Source organism: Tachypleus tridentatus, chromosome 4 (assembly GCF_004210375.1).
Source record: "Tachypleus tridentatus isolate NWPU-2018 chromosome 4, ASM421037v1, whole genome shotgun sequence".
In the NCBI taxonomy this organism is placed as follows: domain Eukaryota; kingdom Metazoa; phylum Arthropoda; class Merostomata; order Xiphosura; family Limulidae; genus Tachypleus; species Tachypleus tridentatus.
In genome coordinates this window covers 100,854,720-100,874,999 of record NC_134828.1, presented here as the reverse complement: position 1 = coordinate 100,874,999, position 20,280 = coordinate 100,854,720, and the positions used below count along the sequence as shown (strand labels likewise).

Here is a 20,280-nt window from a genome sequence, read left to right as displayed (position 1 = left end):
AACCTTGGGATTATATTTTGATATCTTAGTGCGACCATCTTTCCGGGAAGCAAGTGAATGAGTTCGAATTTAACTTATTCTCATTTATCCATTTATCACAAAATACACGTTTTCATAGGACGGTTTGCCACTTCAACGTTTAACTCAAAGTACTGGTTGCCAGAATTACTTAAAATAGACCTTAATTTTAATTCTTTACAATCTCTTTTCCAAGTCTTAGTTAGTAGTGTGTAAAACATATGAGACGTGAATTACATATAAATAATATTTAAAGGAGGAAGCGTTGATGGCCGATGAACCGTGTTCTAAAAGTGATAACACTATAATTGTTTTGTTGTTTCTGAATTAAGCACAAAGCTACTCAACGGGCTATCGGTGCTCTGCCCACCACGGGGATCAAAACGCGGTTTTTAGCGATGTAAGTCCGCTGACTTACCGCTGAGCCACTGTAACAACAACCATAATCTTATATTCAACATATGTTCAGGAAGGACAAACCGATTTTATTTCATAGTAAAGTAAAGTATTCGTAATTATCAAAATTAGGGTTATATGAATAAGTGATTAGTAATTCCTCTTTCTTTTTCCATAATTCTTGTTAACACTAGCAACATCGATAAAATTTTGACAAAACCTAATAAATGTCGAACAAACTGTACAATCTGTTAATTGAAGCAAATTTATACAATCAACAGTGAGGTAATAGGAACACGCAGTAACTTTTAACGTTAAACAGTTTTAGAGATATAATCGCAACGTGTATTTTTGATCAAGTGTCTGAACTTTTGTTCTACTTTTTTTTCCATAAAAGAACACAATTAATCTGTCATAATTTTAATAACAAATACTATCTCGCGAAATATAATGTGTAGATATAATAAGTAGATTAATCACTGCTATAAAACTACAAGAAGGAAGAATGAACAGTAAGTGAGTTAGTACACCAGTAAATACAACTACTTAATGTTAGTACACCAACAAACATAACTACAAGGAAACAACATAAGTGAGAAAAATCATACACAAAAATCAACATTCACCTATATGTTCGTGTTCTTTTGCATGTTTTTATGCAAGTTGTTACGCAACTTCACGTACGTATATTTATTAAAATCAATTACCATAAGTTTCGTAGAGAAATTCGCCCAACTTTCTTCCTTGCAGAATTAGCATTGTAGTAAAAAATGAAGCGTCAATACTCTGTATACGTGTATATTTTCTAAACGTTTTAATTTTATGTCCAACCAAACCATGAAGCGCATTCACGGAGAACCTTGGTGTAAACTCAACAAAACTTAAAAATTATTTTCGTTGCTCGGATTTACTTAATACATGCACGGTTAACATATGAGATTTTCATGTGCGAACGTTGGATGATACAATAATTTCGATTGGTCACCTCTTGATAAATGTAAGTACAAGGCCATGCTTGAGTCTCCAATTATTAGTGCGTTCTCTTGACAACATGTTATTACTCCTGCAGTTATCTCACACAATGAAAAGCCAAACGATCTATGTGAATAACTTGAAAAAAATAATCAAAGAAAGAAAACCTCTTTCTTTACGAAGGTTAATGTTTTGGTAACTTCAAATTTAAGGTAATAATAACATCTTACTTAGAAATGACGATCTGCAAAATATAAAATATCTTACTCCAAAGAGTTAATCAAATTAAATATTTACTTTCCAGAAACTACATACACACACATATACACACATATATATAAATAGTACCATAATTAGACACTAGATGGAAGCACCATTATCTAAATTCTTTCGGAATCATTTTGTAAGCTCTTATTTCGATATTTGAGACAATTTCGTTAACCGAAACATGTATTCTCTAAGATACCTCGTACTTATTTTTAAAACCTTTTCATTTTATATTGTTATATGCGCACGTCGCTGCACTCTCACTCTCTCTTTCATTCTTACATTACTGTATATTTCGATAATTAGAGAGATAAAGACACATACATGGTGGTGGCTTATAGTTTTATTTCCTATTCAGCAACATCATGTAGTTTGAAAATATTACTTATAAATAGAAATATCTTCTGAACATATCTAAATTACACTCGTTACAGGTGGCAGTACTAGTTTTAACCACTTTACGATCACACTCAATAGTAGCGAAAAACAATATATGCCAAGTTAGGGAAGGTTTTTTTAAAATCCATACTTATTAACAATACAGTAAAGATATCTTTGATGTTAACATCGAATAATCAGCCATTACTCATCAAGCCTTATCCATCAGCCAATATTAGCAATTCTGTAACATAGAGACATAAAAATTAAACACTGAACGTCCTGAAAGCGTTGTTCTCTAGAGACACGTAAGTATTTACTTAAAACCAAAGTTCTCAAATTGGCGACAGTCGTTCATCGGGTTTTAAATCATCACTTTGTGACTCTGACGAAAGACAATCGTTATCCCAAAAGCTAAAATTTTAAATAAATATACTGGTATTCATTTTTTTGTGAATCATCATCAAATTTAAGTCGACGCCACTGACACCATATTCGTATTTCGCTTAATTCACATAAATCCTGATAGAGGGTACTTTTTGTGTAATTAGTAATCAGTGCAAATATTTGTGACTTGTATATGTTTGATATTGTACGGTAGGCGTATACTTGATAGTACTGCATTACGTTATATAGCAATGCATTATGATTGATTAAAGCGTTATGAGTTACCACGTATTTTGGTAGAACATAATTAATATTATATTTTCAGCAACGCGCTATGACGTGGCTATTTTCTTTAACTGTTTATTAAGACTACAAAACCTCTATTCTTTCTGATTGAAGTCCAAATAACCATTATAAACGTTTTTTTTAACTTCTCCAACGCATAAACCTTTCACAGGAAAACAAACAATAATATGGCCAATAAATCTGAATTCAATTTTAACAGTTTAAAATTCTCAATAATGGAAAACGTTTTATTTGTGAGAAGTTAAGAACAGTGTCGTAACTCGAAAAACATTTTAACAGAATAAATATCACATTTACATACATCTTATATACACGGAAACTGTAGAAATACACTGAACGATATTAACATGAAATTTGAAACTGGAAGTTTTAACAAAGAGACTTTGTATGAAACTCCTCTAATTGAAAAGATTCCAACGTCTGGCTAGAAGTACATACACAAAAAGGCTTGGAAGATCACGATGATGAGAGATATGTAAAAATACGATCGTTTAACGAAATCTTCAAACTATCATTAAATGTTTCGAAGAGAAGTAGTGGAATCTAAGGACGATCTTCAAAATCTAACAGTTACCATGGAAACGGAAGCTCCAAAAGGATAAATATATACACGTCAGCATGGCTACTGACGTCGCTATCCTTAAATCACGTGACTGGAATGAGAAGTATTTCAACCTTAGAAGGAAAAGGGGAAGGGGGAGAGAAACGTATGAGTAAATAGTTGAACACTATCGTGTGCTTATAACAAGTAAATATTGTTATAAAACTGAAAATAACAAGTTTCATTTTATCTGAGAAAAACAACAATATTTACTTCTATTATTTTTTTGGATACAAAAAAATCAATAAACATTTGTATCAAAAAAAAAATAAATAAACATTTGTATCAAAAAAAATAAATAAACATTTGTATCCAAAAATATAAATAAACATCTGTATCAAAAAAAATAAATAAACATTTGTATCCAAAAAAATAAATAAACATTTGTATCCAAAAATATAAATAAACATTATTTGAACGTTTTACAATAATACAAAAAGAGTGTTCACCATAGTTTAGCAGCGACAACTGTTTTGCAAGTTAAATAATTTAGTACTTAGTCTATTATATTTAGACCCCAAATATGATTCTCGTGTCTGGAGCGAGAATAAACCTATTCTTTTGAAAGTCATCAGTTCTTGAAAAAGTAGTCGTACTTAAAGCTTTAGTTTAAAAACAGTTACTGCATCTCCGTTCGTGTGTCATCAAAGATACAGTCAGATCTCGCTATTAGATCAAACACGAATCCACTTTGTTAGCTATGCGCATAAAAACTTTAGATTAAAATGAAACACGATAAATCCAAAATGTACTGCTATTGGAATTTTCAAAGGTGAAACATTGCTATTTGCCAAACAACTATTATATCACATTGATTATTAAATACTTAATGGGCGAGGGAAGAAACAAATAAATCCGGGTGGTTAACAACTGGGAAGACGTAGTAGTCTTATACAGAATATCGCTTTTCAAAAATTATGTATACCAGATGCTAAAGTGATTGTACATTTAACAAATATTAATGTAGATAAAACGGCATAGTAACATTATATCTGTCTTTCCGAATAACAGTTTACATTATATTAAAATTACTTTTCTTTTCCTGATCAATTATGATGACTTTAAAACATCTTTTCGGAACATTTAGCCCAGAATTTTGTTGAGAACATCACAAATAATTGATTATATTTAACATTAGTGCCACCTAGTGGCGACACAATAACCATTATCGAATCATAAGAATTATCAACTAAAAACCAAATTCCCAAATAAAGATGTGTTCTATGGTATATCCTTTAAGACGTTTGTAAAATCTAAAGTTAAGCTGTAAGAACAAGCTAACTGGTTTCAGTAAATTCTAGCTTAGACAAGATGATTTAGTTGAAATCAAATATCTTGGATATTGAAACCATTGTTTAAGATTGTTTCACCAGCATAAAAAAACACCAAGAACTATAGATTACTTTTTTCATCCATGGAACTTTATTTATAGGATATATTTATTCTTTGTGATTGAAAAAGTCTTTCTGATGGTGCAACTTACATTTGTTGACTTGTGTTTAACTAGGACTTTCGACAGAACAAATTCAGTGGAAATCTGGGCTTGGTGTCCGCAGGTGCAGCCATTATTATGGGCATCTGGTTCTTCTGAGTTATTGTAATCTAAATGTAAATTAGAAGGAAAAAAACACACTTTCAGAATTCAAATATATTCTGTGTTATTGTAAGGATTTGGAATCTGGGTTGTTATCAATGAAAAATACGTTTAGTAAAACACTGAATAAAGTGCTTATTCTCTGTATTGGCTATGCCTTGTATGATTATAAGATATTATAGCTTCAAGTCTTTATCGGTTCACCATGATTAAATGACGCAATGGAACTTAACAAGTTTACCCGCAATTTTATATCTATTTTGTTTTTGTTTGTCTGAGTTGCTGGAGCCATTTTTATTACTCATCAGGACCTCTACCGGCCTACCCTCAAATTGCAATTCTTTTGAGCAGGATTAGAGTAAATTAATTTATGAGACTTTCGACGTGGTGAAATACACCAATCAAATGGGTTTGATTTCAAATATGTCATAAGATAACGGATCGATTAGCTAAAAGTTTGTACTTGATAAAAGAAAAAAAATACAACTCTTCCATGAGCCTCTACAAAGTATAACTTATAATGAAGATATAACTTTCTTGATGACGAGAAACCCACTTGAAATAAAAATACATCTCATAAAAGTTCGTTAATACCCATACCAACCGTTCTGAGATACAAGATATAACTTTCTAAAAGCGTGTGTATGCCTAGTATCAGCAATTATGGGAAGGTAGGAGAGGCAATTGGTACTAATATTTGATAATGTTTGTTTTGAATTTCGCGCAAAGCTACACGAGGGTTATCTGCGCTAGCTGTCCCTATTTTAGCAGTGTAAGATAAGAGGGAAAGCAGCTAATCATCACCACCTACTGCCAACTCTTGGGCTACTTTTTACTAACGAATAGTGGGATTGACCGTTACATTATAACGCCATCACAGCTGAAAGAGCGAGCATGTTTGGTGTTATGGGGATTGGAACACGTGACCCTCGGATTACGAGTCGAGTGCCTTAACCACCTGGTCATGCTGGGTCGCTTGATAATGAAGCCACGCTCTTACTGTGTGGGATTTAAAGCTATAACGAATTCCAGTGTTATGTTACAATTTTCCCCAATAACAACAACAACAAAAATTAAAATGTCATTGCTAAGTGTGCTTAATTTATATAAATCATAATAGAAAGAATAGTATATATGTTGTAAGTTTCATTCTCTTTTATTTCAGTTGTATATTTACCTTTTTTATATTAAATTCTCTCTAAACTAAAAATCAGAACCATGTATTTGCATCCTTTTCAGATCGATAATCAACTTGCAACTGACTTGTTGCGATTCAGTCTTGGTTCACTTCAACGCTCCTGCTTTATCCTTCAACCAACATGCACACGACTTCTTCCTTCATCTTTCGATTTCTGACTCTGGTCTCCTCTCATTCACGGTCACTTGAGATATTTTGCATCACTTGTTACTATGGTACCATATCCATGAATCATGCTACATCACCAACCGCCCAATTTTCAAATAAGTTAAACTCTTAATATCAAACTTTTTTTGATTGTTAAAAACTGGTTCTGGGCTCAAGACGTTTCGCCCTCACTTTAAAGCTTAACCATTTTCCAAGTGTGGGAAGAAGAGAAACCGAGATTGGATCGGATTGTAAGATTCATTGTTCACATTGTGGAAAGAAATAGAACATTATTTGTTACCATTGTTGAAACACATTTCAATAAAGGTAGTTGTTGAGATGTAACCAGATTGGTATTGTTCTAACACGTTAGTGTTTATTTAAGTGATAATTCTGTACACTATAAGTTACAGTGAAGAATAGTCAATTAATATCTAGCAGAGAATACTTAAAACAACTTATCTTACACTCATAAATATAGATAAACTAGAATCAGCTTACCGTACAGGGTGTTTGTATCCAAGGTTCACCGTCAATCTGCATTGGAATTCTTTTCCTGGTTCTGAAAGCAATCAAAGTGATATTCTGTAATCACTGAAGGATTTACTTTAACAAGCTGTTATTAATCCATGTGGTAACTGTGTAACTGTTTGTCTGTGAACTTCTCCCGCAGTTTTGGCGGTGGTCGGTCCAGACTTAGACGGTGAAGTCGAGTAGCGTGGACGGGTGTTCTTATCTATATGGCGTAGTCCCGTTTCAAATAGGATAAAACACGCACGAAGGGCACTCAGGAGTGATGGTTGTCTAGGAATGGTTACTGAACTACTTGGTTCTGGAATTATAATTTATTCCTTCCCCCCCCTCGGGATTCAGGGACGCCATGTTTGAAACATACTCAAAAGCTAGCGGTATCATCGTGGCACATGTGTGCATGTAGCATGGACTGGTGCACAAATGAGGTTTGTTTTTGCGTACAGACCCCTTTGGGGTTGTTATAAAAATATGTCGTAGCTTTTTACCAAGAGGTGCCAAGAGGGTTACAAGGCGCCTGAAAAGTCACTCAGATGTAATGAAGGACTAGGCATATATTTAAAGGCCTGGCATGGCCTAGCGCGTTAAGGCGTGCACTTCGTAATCTGAGGGTTGCGGGTTCGCGCCCGAGTCGCGCCAAAACATGCTCGCCCTCCCAGCCGTGGGGGCGTTATAATGTGACGGTCAATCTCACTTTTCGTTGGTAAAAGAGTAGCCCAAGAGTTAGCGGTGGGTGGTGATAACTAGCTGCCTTCCCTCTAGTCTTACACTGCTAAATTAGGGACGGCTAGCACAGATAGCCCTCGAGCAGCTTTGTGCGAAATTCCAAAACAATATATTTTCAGGATTGCTAAGCTTAAATTGGCATGATATTTTGTGTTATTTTACCTCACCGGGATCCGTGAGGCACCATGTTTGAATTAGGTCTATACTCTCACACAGAAGCTCCCAGAGCCAAACGTTGCACATTTGCTCAGGTACCATGGACAAATGTCTTAACGGACTTTATTCTCGGATTCGCATCCTCCTCGCGTTGAGATAGCTACAAAAGTAATTGAAGATAATGAAGGAGATTTCTCGGTACTGTGGCCTCTGGAGATCACGAGGTGCACGCATTTTATTTCGTTGTATTATAAACTAAGTTTGTATGTGAAATGACAAGAAACCTACTGGCCGAACGAATTCTTCATTAAACCGTTTCTGTTAAAGGTACAGTTTGTTTTGAATTTCGCGCAAAGCTACACGAGGGCTGGGTGCCCTAGCCGTCCCTAATTTTGTAGTGTAAGACTAGAGGAAAGACAGCTAGTCATCACCACCCATTGCCAACTCTCGGGTTACTCTTTTACCAATGAATAGTGGGATTGACCGTGACATTATAACGCTCCCACGACTGAAAGGGCGAGCATGTTTGATGATTGGTGTGATGGGGATTCAAACCCGCGACCCACAGATTACGAGTCGAGTGCCTTGTCCATCTGGCCAATGTCGGGCTCTGTTAAAGGTTGTTCAACGAATTGAAACCATTTTTATATTTTGCTTTTCTAATGGTGTATAGGAAACAGTACCAGTACCTGTAAACTCATAACAATGACAGAACATAGGCTGTATGTTACAAAAATTTGAACACAGGTCGTTTGTCGCTTTAGGTAATTTCCAAAATTTTGGGCCTAATCTACGTTTAAAACAGAACTCTTATTCACAAAGACCAAACAAAACAATATTATGGACCTCTATTTGTGCAGATAGAAAAGAATAGAGCATTCTGTAACTTCATTTTGATAGATATAAACGACATGGGACATTCTGGCTTTCTATTTGCATAGATCAGACTGTACTGAACATTACTGACTCTTATTGGTGGTACATAGCATTGTGACATTTTATTTTATTACATATATAAACCACAGAGTACGTCGTGACCTTTTGTACAGGTTTAAACAATACAAAACATTGTGATCCTTTGTACAGATAAAACTATATAGAACAATCTACCCTTTATTTGTACATAGAAAACAGTACAGAACATTCGAATCCTTTAATTGTGTAGATAAGATGAGGGAAAATAACAGAAGTAAATAACAATATTCCAAGATAAACTGGTTATATTCTGTTCGTTATTTGTAACTGCTTGCAGAAAATTTAACGTTTTGTACTTCTTATTGGAATACGTTTTAAACTTCATATTACAGTGTTAGATTCATGCCAAATTACGTATTCAGGGAAATCGATAGAAGAACCATTTCTTGAGAAGTTAAAAGTTTCTTCTCTACTCTAGTGACGTATAGATTGAAATGTGTTATTACCACACTGAAGTTGAAAACTTACTTCCTTAACGTTGTTTTTTAAATATTGAAATAGTTGATGCATGAGTTGAAGTAGTTATATTTTAGACTATATTAGTTTTCAGTTCGCCTATTAAATATCTCACCTTTTAAAGTAAAAGCTTTGAGCATCTAACCAAACTGGAAGCATTAGATAGAACTAAACTCACACAATAAACAGGTAAACTAATGGATTACATACCGAGAATTGAATCAAAAGCAATGGAGTGAAATGGATAACAAATAAATTAAGTTAATGGAAAGCTATTCGGTACTTAAGTAGGTAGAGAGGGAAACAGAAGTATACCTATACGTCATAGGTAAAATTGTGATTACTCAAACATTATGTATCCCGTCCGGCATGAAGAGCCTTGGAATTTGCGAAAGGCCTCACCGGCACTGGATACGGTAGATCTAATGTGATTGACGTATAATTATTTCTCTATTGTTTCACTTATAATTTTTTTTAGAAATATACACAATTTTCTTTTCTATTGTGATAAAACATTAAGAACAATCATATTGTACACAAATAGCTTTTATATGGACATAAACTCATTATTTAGAAATGTATCTGAGAAGTGTATCACCTTTAGGATTCCAGTTCAGATATTTCTCCAAAGGATAAACCAGTCTTACCTGCAATTTATTCAATGGAGAATACAATTCTAAAACTACAATCGCGATGTGTATTCAAAGGATCTAACAGGGACGTAAAATTACGCTTATCTAAGAGTTGTAGAACGGAACCTTATCTGAAGGCTGTAGAACGGAACCTTATCTGAAGGCTGTAGAACCTTATCTGAAGGCTGTAGAACGGAACCTTATCTGAAGGTTGTAGAACGGAACCTTATCTGAAGGCTGTAGAACGGAACCTTATCTGAAGGCTGTAGAACGGAACCTTATCTGAAGGCTGTAGAACCTTATCTGAAGGCTGTAGAATGGAACCTTATCTGAAGGCTGTAGAACGGAACCTTATCTAAAGGCTGTAGGAACCTTATCTGAAGGCTGTAGAATGGAACCTTATCTGAAGGCTGTAGAACGGAACCTTATCTAAAGGCTATGTCAACCTTAGAACTGAAGTTTATCTAAGGATGCCATCAGGTATAAAAATGACTTTTGGAAACTTATAAATAGTTTATATTCACATTTTTGTTAGAAGCGTTTTACGATGAACTAAGTTATTACATTTAAAAAACACTATTTTCATAACTTACAACCTCATGATTGGTATGTATTAAACTATAAGTTATCTTCTCGAGCTAGAAAACGCATTTGTATACGACAATAACGAGACGGATAGTGTCCAGTTTATGTGTTGTATTATTGTGTAATGTTCTGCAGAAGTTATAATTACGAATAGTAATGTAAATATGTACATACTTTATAAGCACAGACGAACACTGGGCTAAACGTCGGCCTGAACCCCTGAGACCGGCTTTCACTTGCCCAACGTGCATACAGTTCTCCAGGCCAATCACTTCAATCAGCATATCTCCAATATCTGTAAGAGAGTGGGAGGTAAATTTTAAAACTATCAAGATAGTAATAGGTAGAACACTAGTCGGAAGCAAAAACATAATAAACAGATAAACTAATAGATGAACGTATAGATAACTATATAGTATATGGATAATTGTGGTTACTAAAGAACTACAAAAAACACTGTTTCCATTATGACCTAACAATAACATAATATTCTATATAAAAATTTATACGAGGACATAAATGAGCAGTAAGTCAGCATTGAATGTTTAAAACTATTTCTTTGTTTGTTTGATGTTTTTTTTTAATTTCGCGCAAAGCTACTCGAGGGCTATCTGCGTTAGCCGTCCCTAGTTTAGCAGCGTAAGACTAGAGGGAAGGCAGCTAGTCATCACCACCCACCGCCAACTCTTTGGCTACTCTTTTACCAACGAATAGTGGGATTGACCGTACATTGTAACGTCCCCACGGCTGAAAGGACGATCATGTTCGGTGCAACGGATTTTCGAACCTGCGACCCTCGGATTACAAGTCGAACGCCTTAACCAACCTGGCCATGCGAGGCCTGTACTATTTGTAAATGAAGCATAATTTTTTCATTGAATTACAAGTTAACATCAAACCAAAAGAAGGGAAAGACTCAGCTCGAATGTTGAAGTTATGCCGAATAACCTGAAGGTGTAACACGAATATTGGAAATATGCTGAATAAACTTAATGTTAAAAACATGAATGTTAGAGCTATACTGTGCAAATTGAATATTACACTATGTAACAAAATTTTTACTTTTTCTTGTTCCTGGGCAGAAAGTGTTATTTCCCAATTGCTTATGCTTAAAGTAAATGGAAAAGACCTATTTTTCTCTTCAAACTTTACTTTTGTGACCTGGGATTGCATAACGAAAACATGACGGGAGACTATATTAGGGGACAGATACGTGAAAGTGATTTACATTACAGTCGCAAATCTCGAAAAACTACTCACTTCTAAACATTTTTGTATAACTTTAGTATAAATACATGTAAATCTTGATTCATATGTTGTTTTATTTACACCTTATGTAAATGAAAATGTGCAAATTTGCCCGTTTTTACATAGAAAATTTCTAAATGTCTTTATCCAGATCACAAAAGCAAAGTTTGAAGGGAATAATGGCCATTTACTGTACTTTTACAATATAAGCAATTAAGAAATAACACATACTATCCAGGAACAAAATTTGTGTTACATAGTGTTAGAGCACGAATGTTTGAGTTATGCCAAATAAAATGAAGATTGTAAATGTTTATCCTTACTGGGTAAACTGATGAGTGTAACAACGAATGTTGGAGTTATGGTAAGTAAAAGGACTCAAACCTGCTGAAAATGTATAGTAGGTAATTTCAAGGTTGTTTACGCTCATAATTACTTCCTAGTTAATTAATTCAGTACTGAAGTAAAGTAAGAGATTCATAAGTTTGGTTACCTTGATGGTTTACCGAAGAGAACTCTCGACTCGTAATCTGTGAGTTACGTATCAAAACCTGTCTCTGATCATGCTCACCAAATAAGACGTGAGAACGTTATAAAATGGCAATCAATGTTATTATTTGTTTATAATGAGTAGCCCAAGAGTTGGGTAGTTAGACAACTGGCCTCCCATCTTGTCATCCAAAATTAGGTATGACTAGCGCATATTGTCTAGATTAACTCCACAGTCACAATCTTAATTCTATTGTATAACCGATAATAAAACTTATATGGTACAGCCATGCGAGAGCGCGTAAAGAAATACTTGTGTATATGCTCTTTGTTCAACTGATAACAAATGTAAAAAAACAACAAATAATTACATTAATTCTAACTTTTAAAAAGAAGAGAAAGCTTGACCCAGTAGTATCTCCTTACAACATCTAAAACACATTCCCATCTACTACTAGTTATTGAAAGAATGTTACTCCCAATGAAACAGAAGCAAATAAAATATGAGAAAAACGTTGCTAAAGGCTATTTGTCCCTAATTTAACAGTTTAAGACTAGAGGGAAAGCAGCTAGTCATTACCACCCGTTGCTAACTCCTGGGTTACTCTTTTGCCAACGAATAGTGAGAATGGCCATCATATTATAAACATCCATGGCTGAAAGGGCCAACATGTTTAGTGTGACAGGGATTCAAACAGGCGACTTTCAGCTTACGAGTCGAGTGCCCTAACCATTTGATCAGGCTGGGCATGTGAAAGTCAATGAAAATCTTAACAAATAAGCACATGCTTTTGTGGAAGTTTTACCTTGCACAGCTAAGCTGAGATCTATAGAGTTAAAGTTAGTGGTAGACCTGTCCCTTTCTCGTTTTCTTTGTTTGGACATCTTTCTTCTTTGGCTGGGGTTGTCTCCCCAGAGATTGGATCCTCCATAAATGCTGGGGATGTTGAGCATTGCAATTCCTTGAAGTGATGGTCCACTCGCTAAGTCTAATGGCAAACCATCACACTGGAGAATTGGAAACGATAACAAAGATTATGTCTACTTGTAACTATAGGACTAAAGAAACTTTCACATTTGAAAACAGAAAATAGTAAGAGAAATTATATCAACTTGTAAATAGGGTTAACTGAAAACCATCTCACTAGAGAAATGAAAACAGTAACAGGTACTAGGGCATCTTGTAATTAGGAATATAAAACACCATACTGGAAAACATAAAATAGTAACAGAGACTATATCAACTTATAACTGGGACTAACAGGAAACAACCACACTGAAATAATTAAAATAGCAGTAGAAAACAGATGAACTAGCATCGTAAAGAGTTGAACATGTGTTATTTAAAGTCTATAAATTGTATTTCTTATTTTGTAACATACACTTTAGCAGAAAAATAGTTAAACACAACAAGGGTTTAATTTTATCTGGAGTAACAATTTCTCAATGTCAGCATTTAAAGTAAAATGAAGAAATTAAGTAGGAGACCTACCAGTAAAAATAATAATAAAAAAATATTACAAAAGGAATACTCTAATGTTTCTCTTTATCACTGATTATAATATTCAAAATAATGACGGATATATATATATATAGGGCCGGATTATTTATCAGGCACAATAGGCACAGTGCCTAGAGCCTACGAAAACTATGGGTCCATGAAAATTTTCCTTAAAAGTTAATCTTAGATGGCCAAAAACTAACAAGCACATATTTTGCTGTAAAAATTTTATTACATCTTCACGCTGTACGATACATATTTTTATTTATGCATTAGTTTGTGCATTCACATAATTATACAGCCGATATTTAACTACAGCGTATAAATACACATAAACAGCAAATATACATTATGCGCATATATAGATACTTAAATTTCAAACCAGATTTATTATTAAAAACTCCCATAAATCCATTTAGTTTATAAAGTAAGTTTGTAGGATATTTATCTTTAAAATGATATTTACAATAACAGTACAGTTAAAGAGAGTTTTATTTATGTATTTACGTACTTACGTTTTAGTTACTTTCTTTTATTGTTAATTCTTCTATCAATTCTTTTATTTGTTCATTTGTGAAGTTCAGACGAAGTTTCTTTGTCTTTAAAGAAACCAACAGATAATATGTGAAGCCTGATTAATATCCTCTTTCTTTGAGCATCCACCCAATATCAGTAAAAGTGAAAATTCCCTGAATATTTCTGTGAACAAAAATATAATCTGAGAACGAACGCAGAAGGCCACAAGGTGGAAAAGACAAGAAAATCTGTATCTGAGGTCCTGAGGATCTCAGATTGATCTGGAGACACACAGCGTATCAAAAAGCAATCATGGATTGTACCCGTGTTCTCACTGTCGCAAAACAAAGTGTGTCCTGTATCAACTTTCACCTCGTCTTTGTTCCATAACTCGTGATAGGTTTCTTCACACGCCATGAAGCACTCAACAGTATCCACAGCTCTTGGAATGCCCTTTGACCGCTCTACAAACACATGTTCAATAAGAATCTTTTGTTACAATCATGTGCGAGGAAAAAGTTTGTTTTTTTTTCCTTTCTTTAGGAACTTGTTAATCCATTCTGATTGTTCACATCGAGCTTTAACCAGAGTTAGTCAGTCTAGTTTCAGGTCTTTAATAGAGCTCTTAATCTTTTGGCTTTAGAATAAAGGTCACAAACGAAGTTCATGTGTCTTGATTTATACAAATTATTTGTTCCAATGCTAGATTCATTTAGACGCTATTTTTTTCAGGAAATAGTATTTGCTGCCAAATACCTTTGGTCCTCCAATGGGCAAAGGTAAGTTTAAAGACTTACAAAGCTAAAATCCGGGGTTAGATCCCCGCGGCGGACACAACGGACAGCCTAATACATCTGTGCTATAAAACAAAGAAATACCTTCAGTCCTATTTAGAAAGATTTTATCCATGAAGTATTCGACGGAATGAATAAATATTTTGACCCGATACATTTGGCTCTGTTTTTGTCATCTCAATCATCTCGTTTCTGGACATCCATCGTTTTAGTCCATTACTTATGGTTTTGGAATCTGTACACTTTTGATAAGATTATTTGTGAAAGCCAGTGAGAAGATCGCTTACATCTAGATTAGATTTAAAATCGCTAGCTATAGCTTTCTCTACGCAATCAAGTTCAACTCATATTTCGTCATTATATACTCATGAGGATGCTATTGTCCACTTTTACTTTAAACATGTGAAACGCGCTGATTTGCATCTTCGGCAGTGGCATGTTACGTTGAGTTCTAAACAATCGTTGTACATGTTCATTAGTTACAAATCATGATAAGTGATAGATTTTTATTAATCTGATAATATTTTCTTCTCTTTTTTGTCTGAATAATTAGAGATTTAAAAATGGACGTTTTACTCCAACGTAAATTAGGGAAAACATTTTTAATACCCAATACTTCTATTATCTCACCTCATCGGTTTTTACCTTCTAGCTGAATAATTGCTGAAAAAATAATTTATAAGGACTCAAAGCTTAACATTTCTGATTGTTTAGTTTTAGTTTTAAGTGTAATACGTTTTTTGTTTTAGTTTTAAATGTAATCAGTATTTTGGTTTTAGTTTTAGGTGTAATGAGTTGTTTGGTTTTAGTTTTTTAGTGTAATAAGTTGTTTGGTTTTAGTTTTTTAGTGTAATAAGTTGTTTGGTTTTAGTTTTAAGTGTAATAAGTTGTTTGGTTTTAGTTTTAAGTGTAATACGTTTTTGATTTTAATTTTAAGTTTAATAAGTATTTTAGTTTTAGAACATGGGGAGTTTACTTGATTTTACATTTCAAACTGTCAAATTTTCTGAAGTTGTGAAAATCTTCTAAGTTTACTGGCAATATAGTTGAAACTATAAAAGAAATCGCAAAATCAAGCGCTAACTATATGAAGTGATTATTTAGAGATTGTATAAAGACACAGTTAACATTACCAGAATCTCAATATCCTCATGTAGGTTTTTACAAGTAGCAAAAAATGTCTCTGATGTTGCGAATTCAAAATACCACATCTTGTTCTTCATTCTGTAAACAAAATATTTATTATGCATTAATATTAACTGAATTATTTAAAATACTACTTTTATATAACCTTGATCACAATAATTGTTAAAAACATTTACAAAACATTAGAGTAAAGCGAAACTGTAAGTATAGGTTCCACTAAAACTATATAGTAAAAAGCTCTCTTAACGTTTCTTGTAATTATAGTTTTACTTGACGCTAATGTACACTTAAATAATATTTTTAGTGTTATATTTCTACAATTTATTTAACTTAAAATAGTTTATTTGTTTACTTTACAAAACAAGGAAATTTAATAAATAATTCGATAAACATGGTTTTACTTCAATTGATACATCAGCTGTGTATCTCTAAAAAAATCACTTAAACTTCTATTTGTACTTTTGATTAGTTGCATTTACTCAATATTACGTATATTCTAAATATGAAAGTAGTTTACATTGATATATTTTAAGGGACGTTCGTACTTCATAAGAACAACTTCTCAGATTCCGTGTTAAACTATGGATCCTGTGTTTACGACATGGTAGTTTCATTGTAACAAGCTAGTGAAAAGGGTATTGATGGAGTTGTAGATCCAGTGATTACGACACAGAAGTTTCATTGTAATAGGCTAGTGAAAAGGATATTGATGGAGTTGTAGATCCAGTGATTACGACACAGAAGTTTCATTGTAACAGGCTAGTGAAAAGGGTATTGATGGAGTTGTAGACCCAGTGATTACGACACAGAAGTTTCATTGTAACAGGCTTAGGTAAAGGGTATTGATGGGGTTGTAGATCCAGTGATTACGACACAGAAGTTTCATTGTAACAGGCTAGTGAAAAGGGTATTGATGGAGTTGTAGACCCAGTGATTACGACACAGAAGTTTCATTGTAACAGGCTAGTGAAAAGGATATTGATGGAGTTGTAGACCCAGTGATTACGACACAGAAGTTTCATTGTAACAGGCTAGTGAAAATGGTATTGATGGAGTTGTAGATCCAGTGATTACGACACAGAAGTTTCATTGTAACAGGCTAGTGAAAAGGGTATTGATGGAGTTGTAGACCCAGTGATTACGACACAGAAGTTTCATTGTAACAGGCTAGTGAAAAGGGTATTGATGGAGTTGTAGACCCAGTGATTACGACACAGCAGTTTCATTGTAACAGGTTTATGTAAAGGGTATTGATGGAGTTGTAAACCCAGTGATTACGACACAGAAGTTTCATTGTAACAGGCTTATGTAAAGGGTATTGATGGAGTTGTAGACCCAGTGATTACGACACAGCAGTTTCATTGTAACAGGCTTATGTAAAGGATATCGAAGACAATTTTGATAAATCATTCGCTCTACGTGTTCTTAAATTCTCCTCATTTCTACGTGAATGTCTGCTTCTAAGTACACATTTAAGCAAACCGATGGTACATCGAGGTTGGTTACAGTATTTAAAGAGGTACGTGGTGAAATGGGATTGTGGTTATTTCAGGTTTTATAGCAACCTGTTTCATGGAAACAATATTTTGTGAGCTTTCGTCTTCTGTGTTGCATTTTTTTTCTCTTCTATGAATAAGTCTCTACTCGTTGTACTCAAGAGACATTTCATGTCAATCACACAGTGAAGCTGTTTCTGCATATTCATAATATATTATATTACTTCAGATAAATCAAAATACCTCCCACTGTCTCGGCGTTTCAGCTATATACCTCCAACTGTCTCGGCGTTTCAGCTATATACCTCCCACTGTTTCGGCGTTTCAGCCATATAACTCCCAATGTTTCGGCATTTAAGCTATATACCTCCTACTGTCTCGGCGTTTCAGCTATATACCTCCTACTGTCTCGGCGTTTTAGCTATATACCTCCCACTGTTTCGGGAATTAAGCTATATACCTCCTACTGTCTCGGCGTTTCAGCTATATACCTCCCACTGTCTCGGCGTTTCAGCTATATACCTCCCACTGTCTCGGGGTTTCAGCCATATAACTCCCACTGTTTCGGCATTTAAGCTATATACCTCCTACTGTCTCGGCGTTTCAGCTATATACCTCCCACTGTTTCGGGAATTAAGCTATATACCTCCAACTGTCTCGGCATTTCAGCTATATACCTTTTACTGTCTCGGCGTTTCAGCTACATACCTTTCACTGTTTCGGCATTTAAGCAATATACCTCCCACTGTCTCGGCGTTTCAGCTATATACCTTCTACTGTCTCGGCGTTTCAGCTACATACCTCCTACTGTCTCGGCGTTTCAGCTATATACCTCCAACTGTCTCGGCGTTTCAGCTACATACCTCCTACTGTCTCGGCGTTTCAGCTACATACCTTCTACTGTCTCGGCGTTTCAGCTACATACCTTCTACTGTCTCGGCGTTTCAGCTATATACCTCCCTCTGTTTCGGCATTTAAGCTGTATACCTTCAACTGTCTCGGCGTTTCAGCTATATACCTTCTACTGTCTCGGCGTTTCAGCTATATACCTCCTACTGTCTCGGCGTTTCAGCTATATACCTCCTACTGTTTCGGCATTTAAGCTATATACCTCCAACTGTCTCGGCGTTTCAGCTATATACCTCCTACTGTCTCGATGTTTCAGCTATATACCTCCTACTGTCTCGGCGTTTCAGCTATATACCTCCCACTGTTTCGGCATTTAAGCTATATACCTCCAACTGTTTCGGCGTTTCAGCTATATACCTCCTACTGTCTCGGCGTTTCAGCTATATACCTCCAACTGTCTCGGCGTTTCAGCTATATACCCCCTACTGTCTCGGTGTTTCAGCTATATACCTCCCACTGTTTCGGCATTTAAGCTATATACTTCCTACCGTTTCGGCGTTTTAGCTATATACCTCCAACTGTCTCGGCGTTTCAGCTACATATCTCCTACTGTCCTGGTGTTTCAGCTATATACCTCCAACTGTCTCGACGTTTCAGCAATATACATTACATTGCCTCTGCGTTTCAGAAATCTACCATTTTTTGTCTAGTCGTTTCAACTATACACATTGAACTGTCACGGCGTTTCTAAAATTTACTTTCTATTGCTCTATCATTTCGGCTATATAATTTCTAGTGGTCCAACGTTTCGATTATATACTTTCTAGAAACCCAATTCCCACCTAAATATATATCTATATAAGTTAAACAATATAAAAATTATTTTAAAGTTGTTTTTAGAAACTATTTAGTTGTTACTGTTAATTTAAAGGAAAGAAATAAAACCACGAACACACAAAAGTATAAAAATACCGGTTTCGCATCTTCCCGGATACCCCTTAGTTTTTATAATATAGCTTCCTGAAGAACAGGAAACCGGTATTTTTATGCTTTATGTGTTTGTTGTTTTATTTATAATTTTAATACAATAGTAACAGTTAAATTGTTTCTAAACACAATTTTAAAGTTATTTTTATATTGTTTCATTGTTATTAATCACTTACCCTCCAGTGGCTCAGCAGTATGTCTATGGACTTACAACACTAAAAACCGAGTTTCGATACCCATGGTAGGCAGAGCACAGATAACTCATTATGTAGCTTTGTGCTTAATTCAAAACAACATTAATCACTTTATTTAGCAAAATATGTTTGTTTCATTGTGTGTGTGTGTGTGTGTGTGTGTATATATATATATATATATATATGCCCCCGCGCCAGTACAGCGGTAAGTCTGCAGATTTACAGCGCTAAAATCAGCAGTTCGATTTCCCTCGGTGGTCTTAGCAGATAGTTCGATGTGATTTTGCTATAAGAAAAACACACACACGTATAGATATGTGTGTGTGTATAATAGTGGAAAAACGCGAATGTGATAAAATAAAGAAATACAGAGAAAAATCACTTTTATGTCACTGTAATAGTAATTTATTTACTTGGTGACGTTTCGAGCAAAGGCTATTTTTCAAGCCACAAGCAAACCTGTGGATTTACGACAATTCACACACATATATATATATATAACGAGGAGTTTAGTTACGAAAGAAAACCTAAATTATTTGAAAACCTGACGACCAATAAGGATGAGTTGTAGTGTATCTGAATAAAGTAGTTTAATCCTGTTGTTGTAAACAACATTATTTATTTCTTAGTGTGATAAATTTTTTTCGATGTAACCCTTTTATTTGCAAATTATAAAGCAAAAACTCTAGTTTCGAAACTCATGGTGGCCATTACAGAGACATACCATTGTGTAGT

The 20,280-nt window shown here is 34.6% G+C and overlaps 1 protein-coding gene across 2 annotated transcripts in view; it reads right to left on the bottom strand.

Annotated features, from left to right (window-relative positions):
* Positions 1-3,011: 3,011 nt before the first annotated feature.
* LOC143249771 (diacylglycerol kinase beta-like) overlaps positions 3,012-20,280 on the bottom strand; it is a 243,099-nt gene continuing 225,830 nt past the window's right edge. For both annotated transcript variants that reach the window (XM_076500158.1, XM_076500159.1), the window contains exons 22-27: positions 16,007-16,097; positions 12,869-13,070; positions 10,500-10,620; positions 6,766-6,826; positions 4,809-4,927; positions 3,012-3,399 (exon numbers count right to left, since the gene is read on the bottom strand). In XM_076500158.1, the coding sequence (XP_076356273.1) occupies positions 4,829-4,927; positions 6,766-6,826; positions 10,500-10,620; positions 12,869-13,070; positions 16,007-16,097 (574 nt within the window). In that variant the 3' untranslated portion in view covers positions 3,012-3,399; positions 4,809-4,828. The remainder of the gene's footprint in view (positions 3,400-4,808; positions 4,928-6,765; positions 6,827-10,499; positions 10,621-12,868; positions 13,071-16,006; positions 16,098-20,280) is intronic.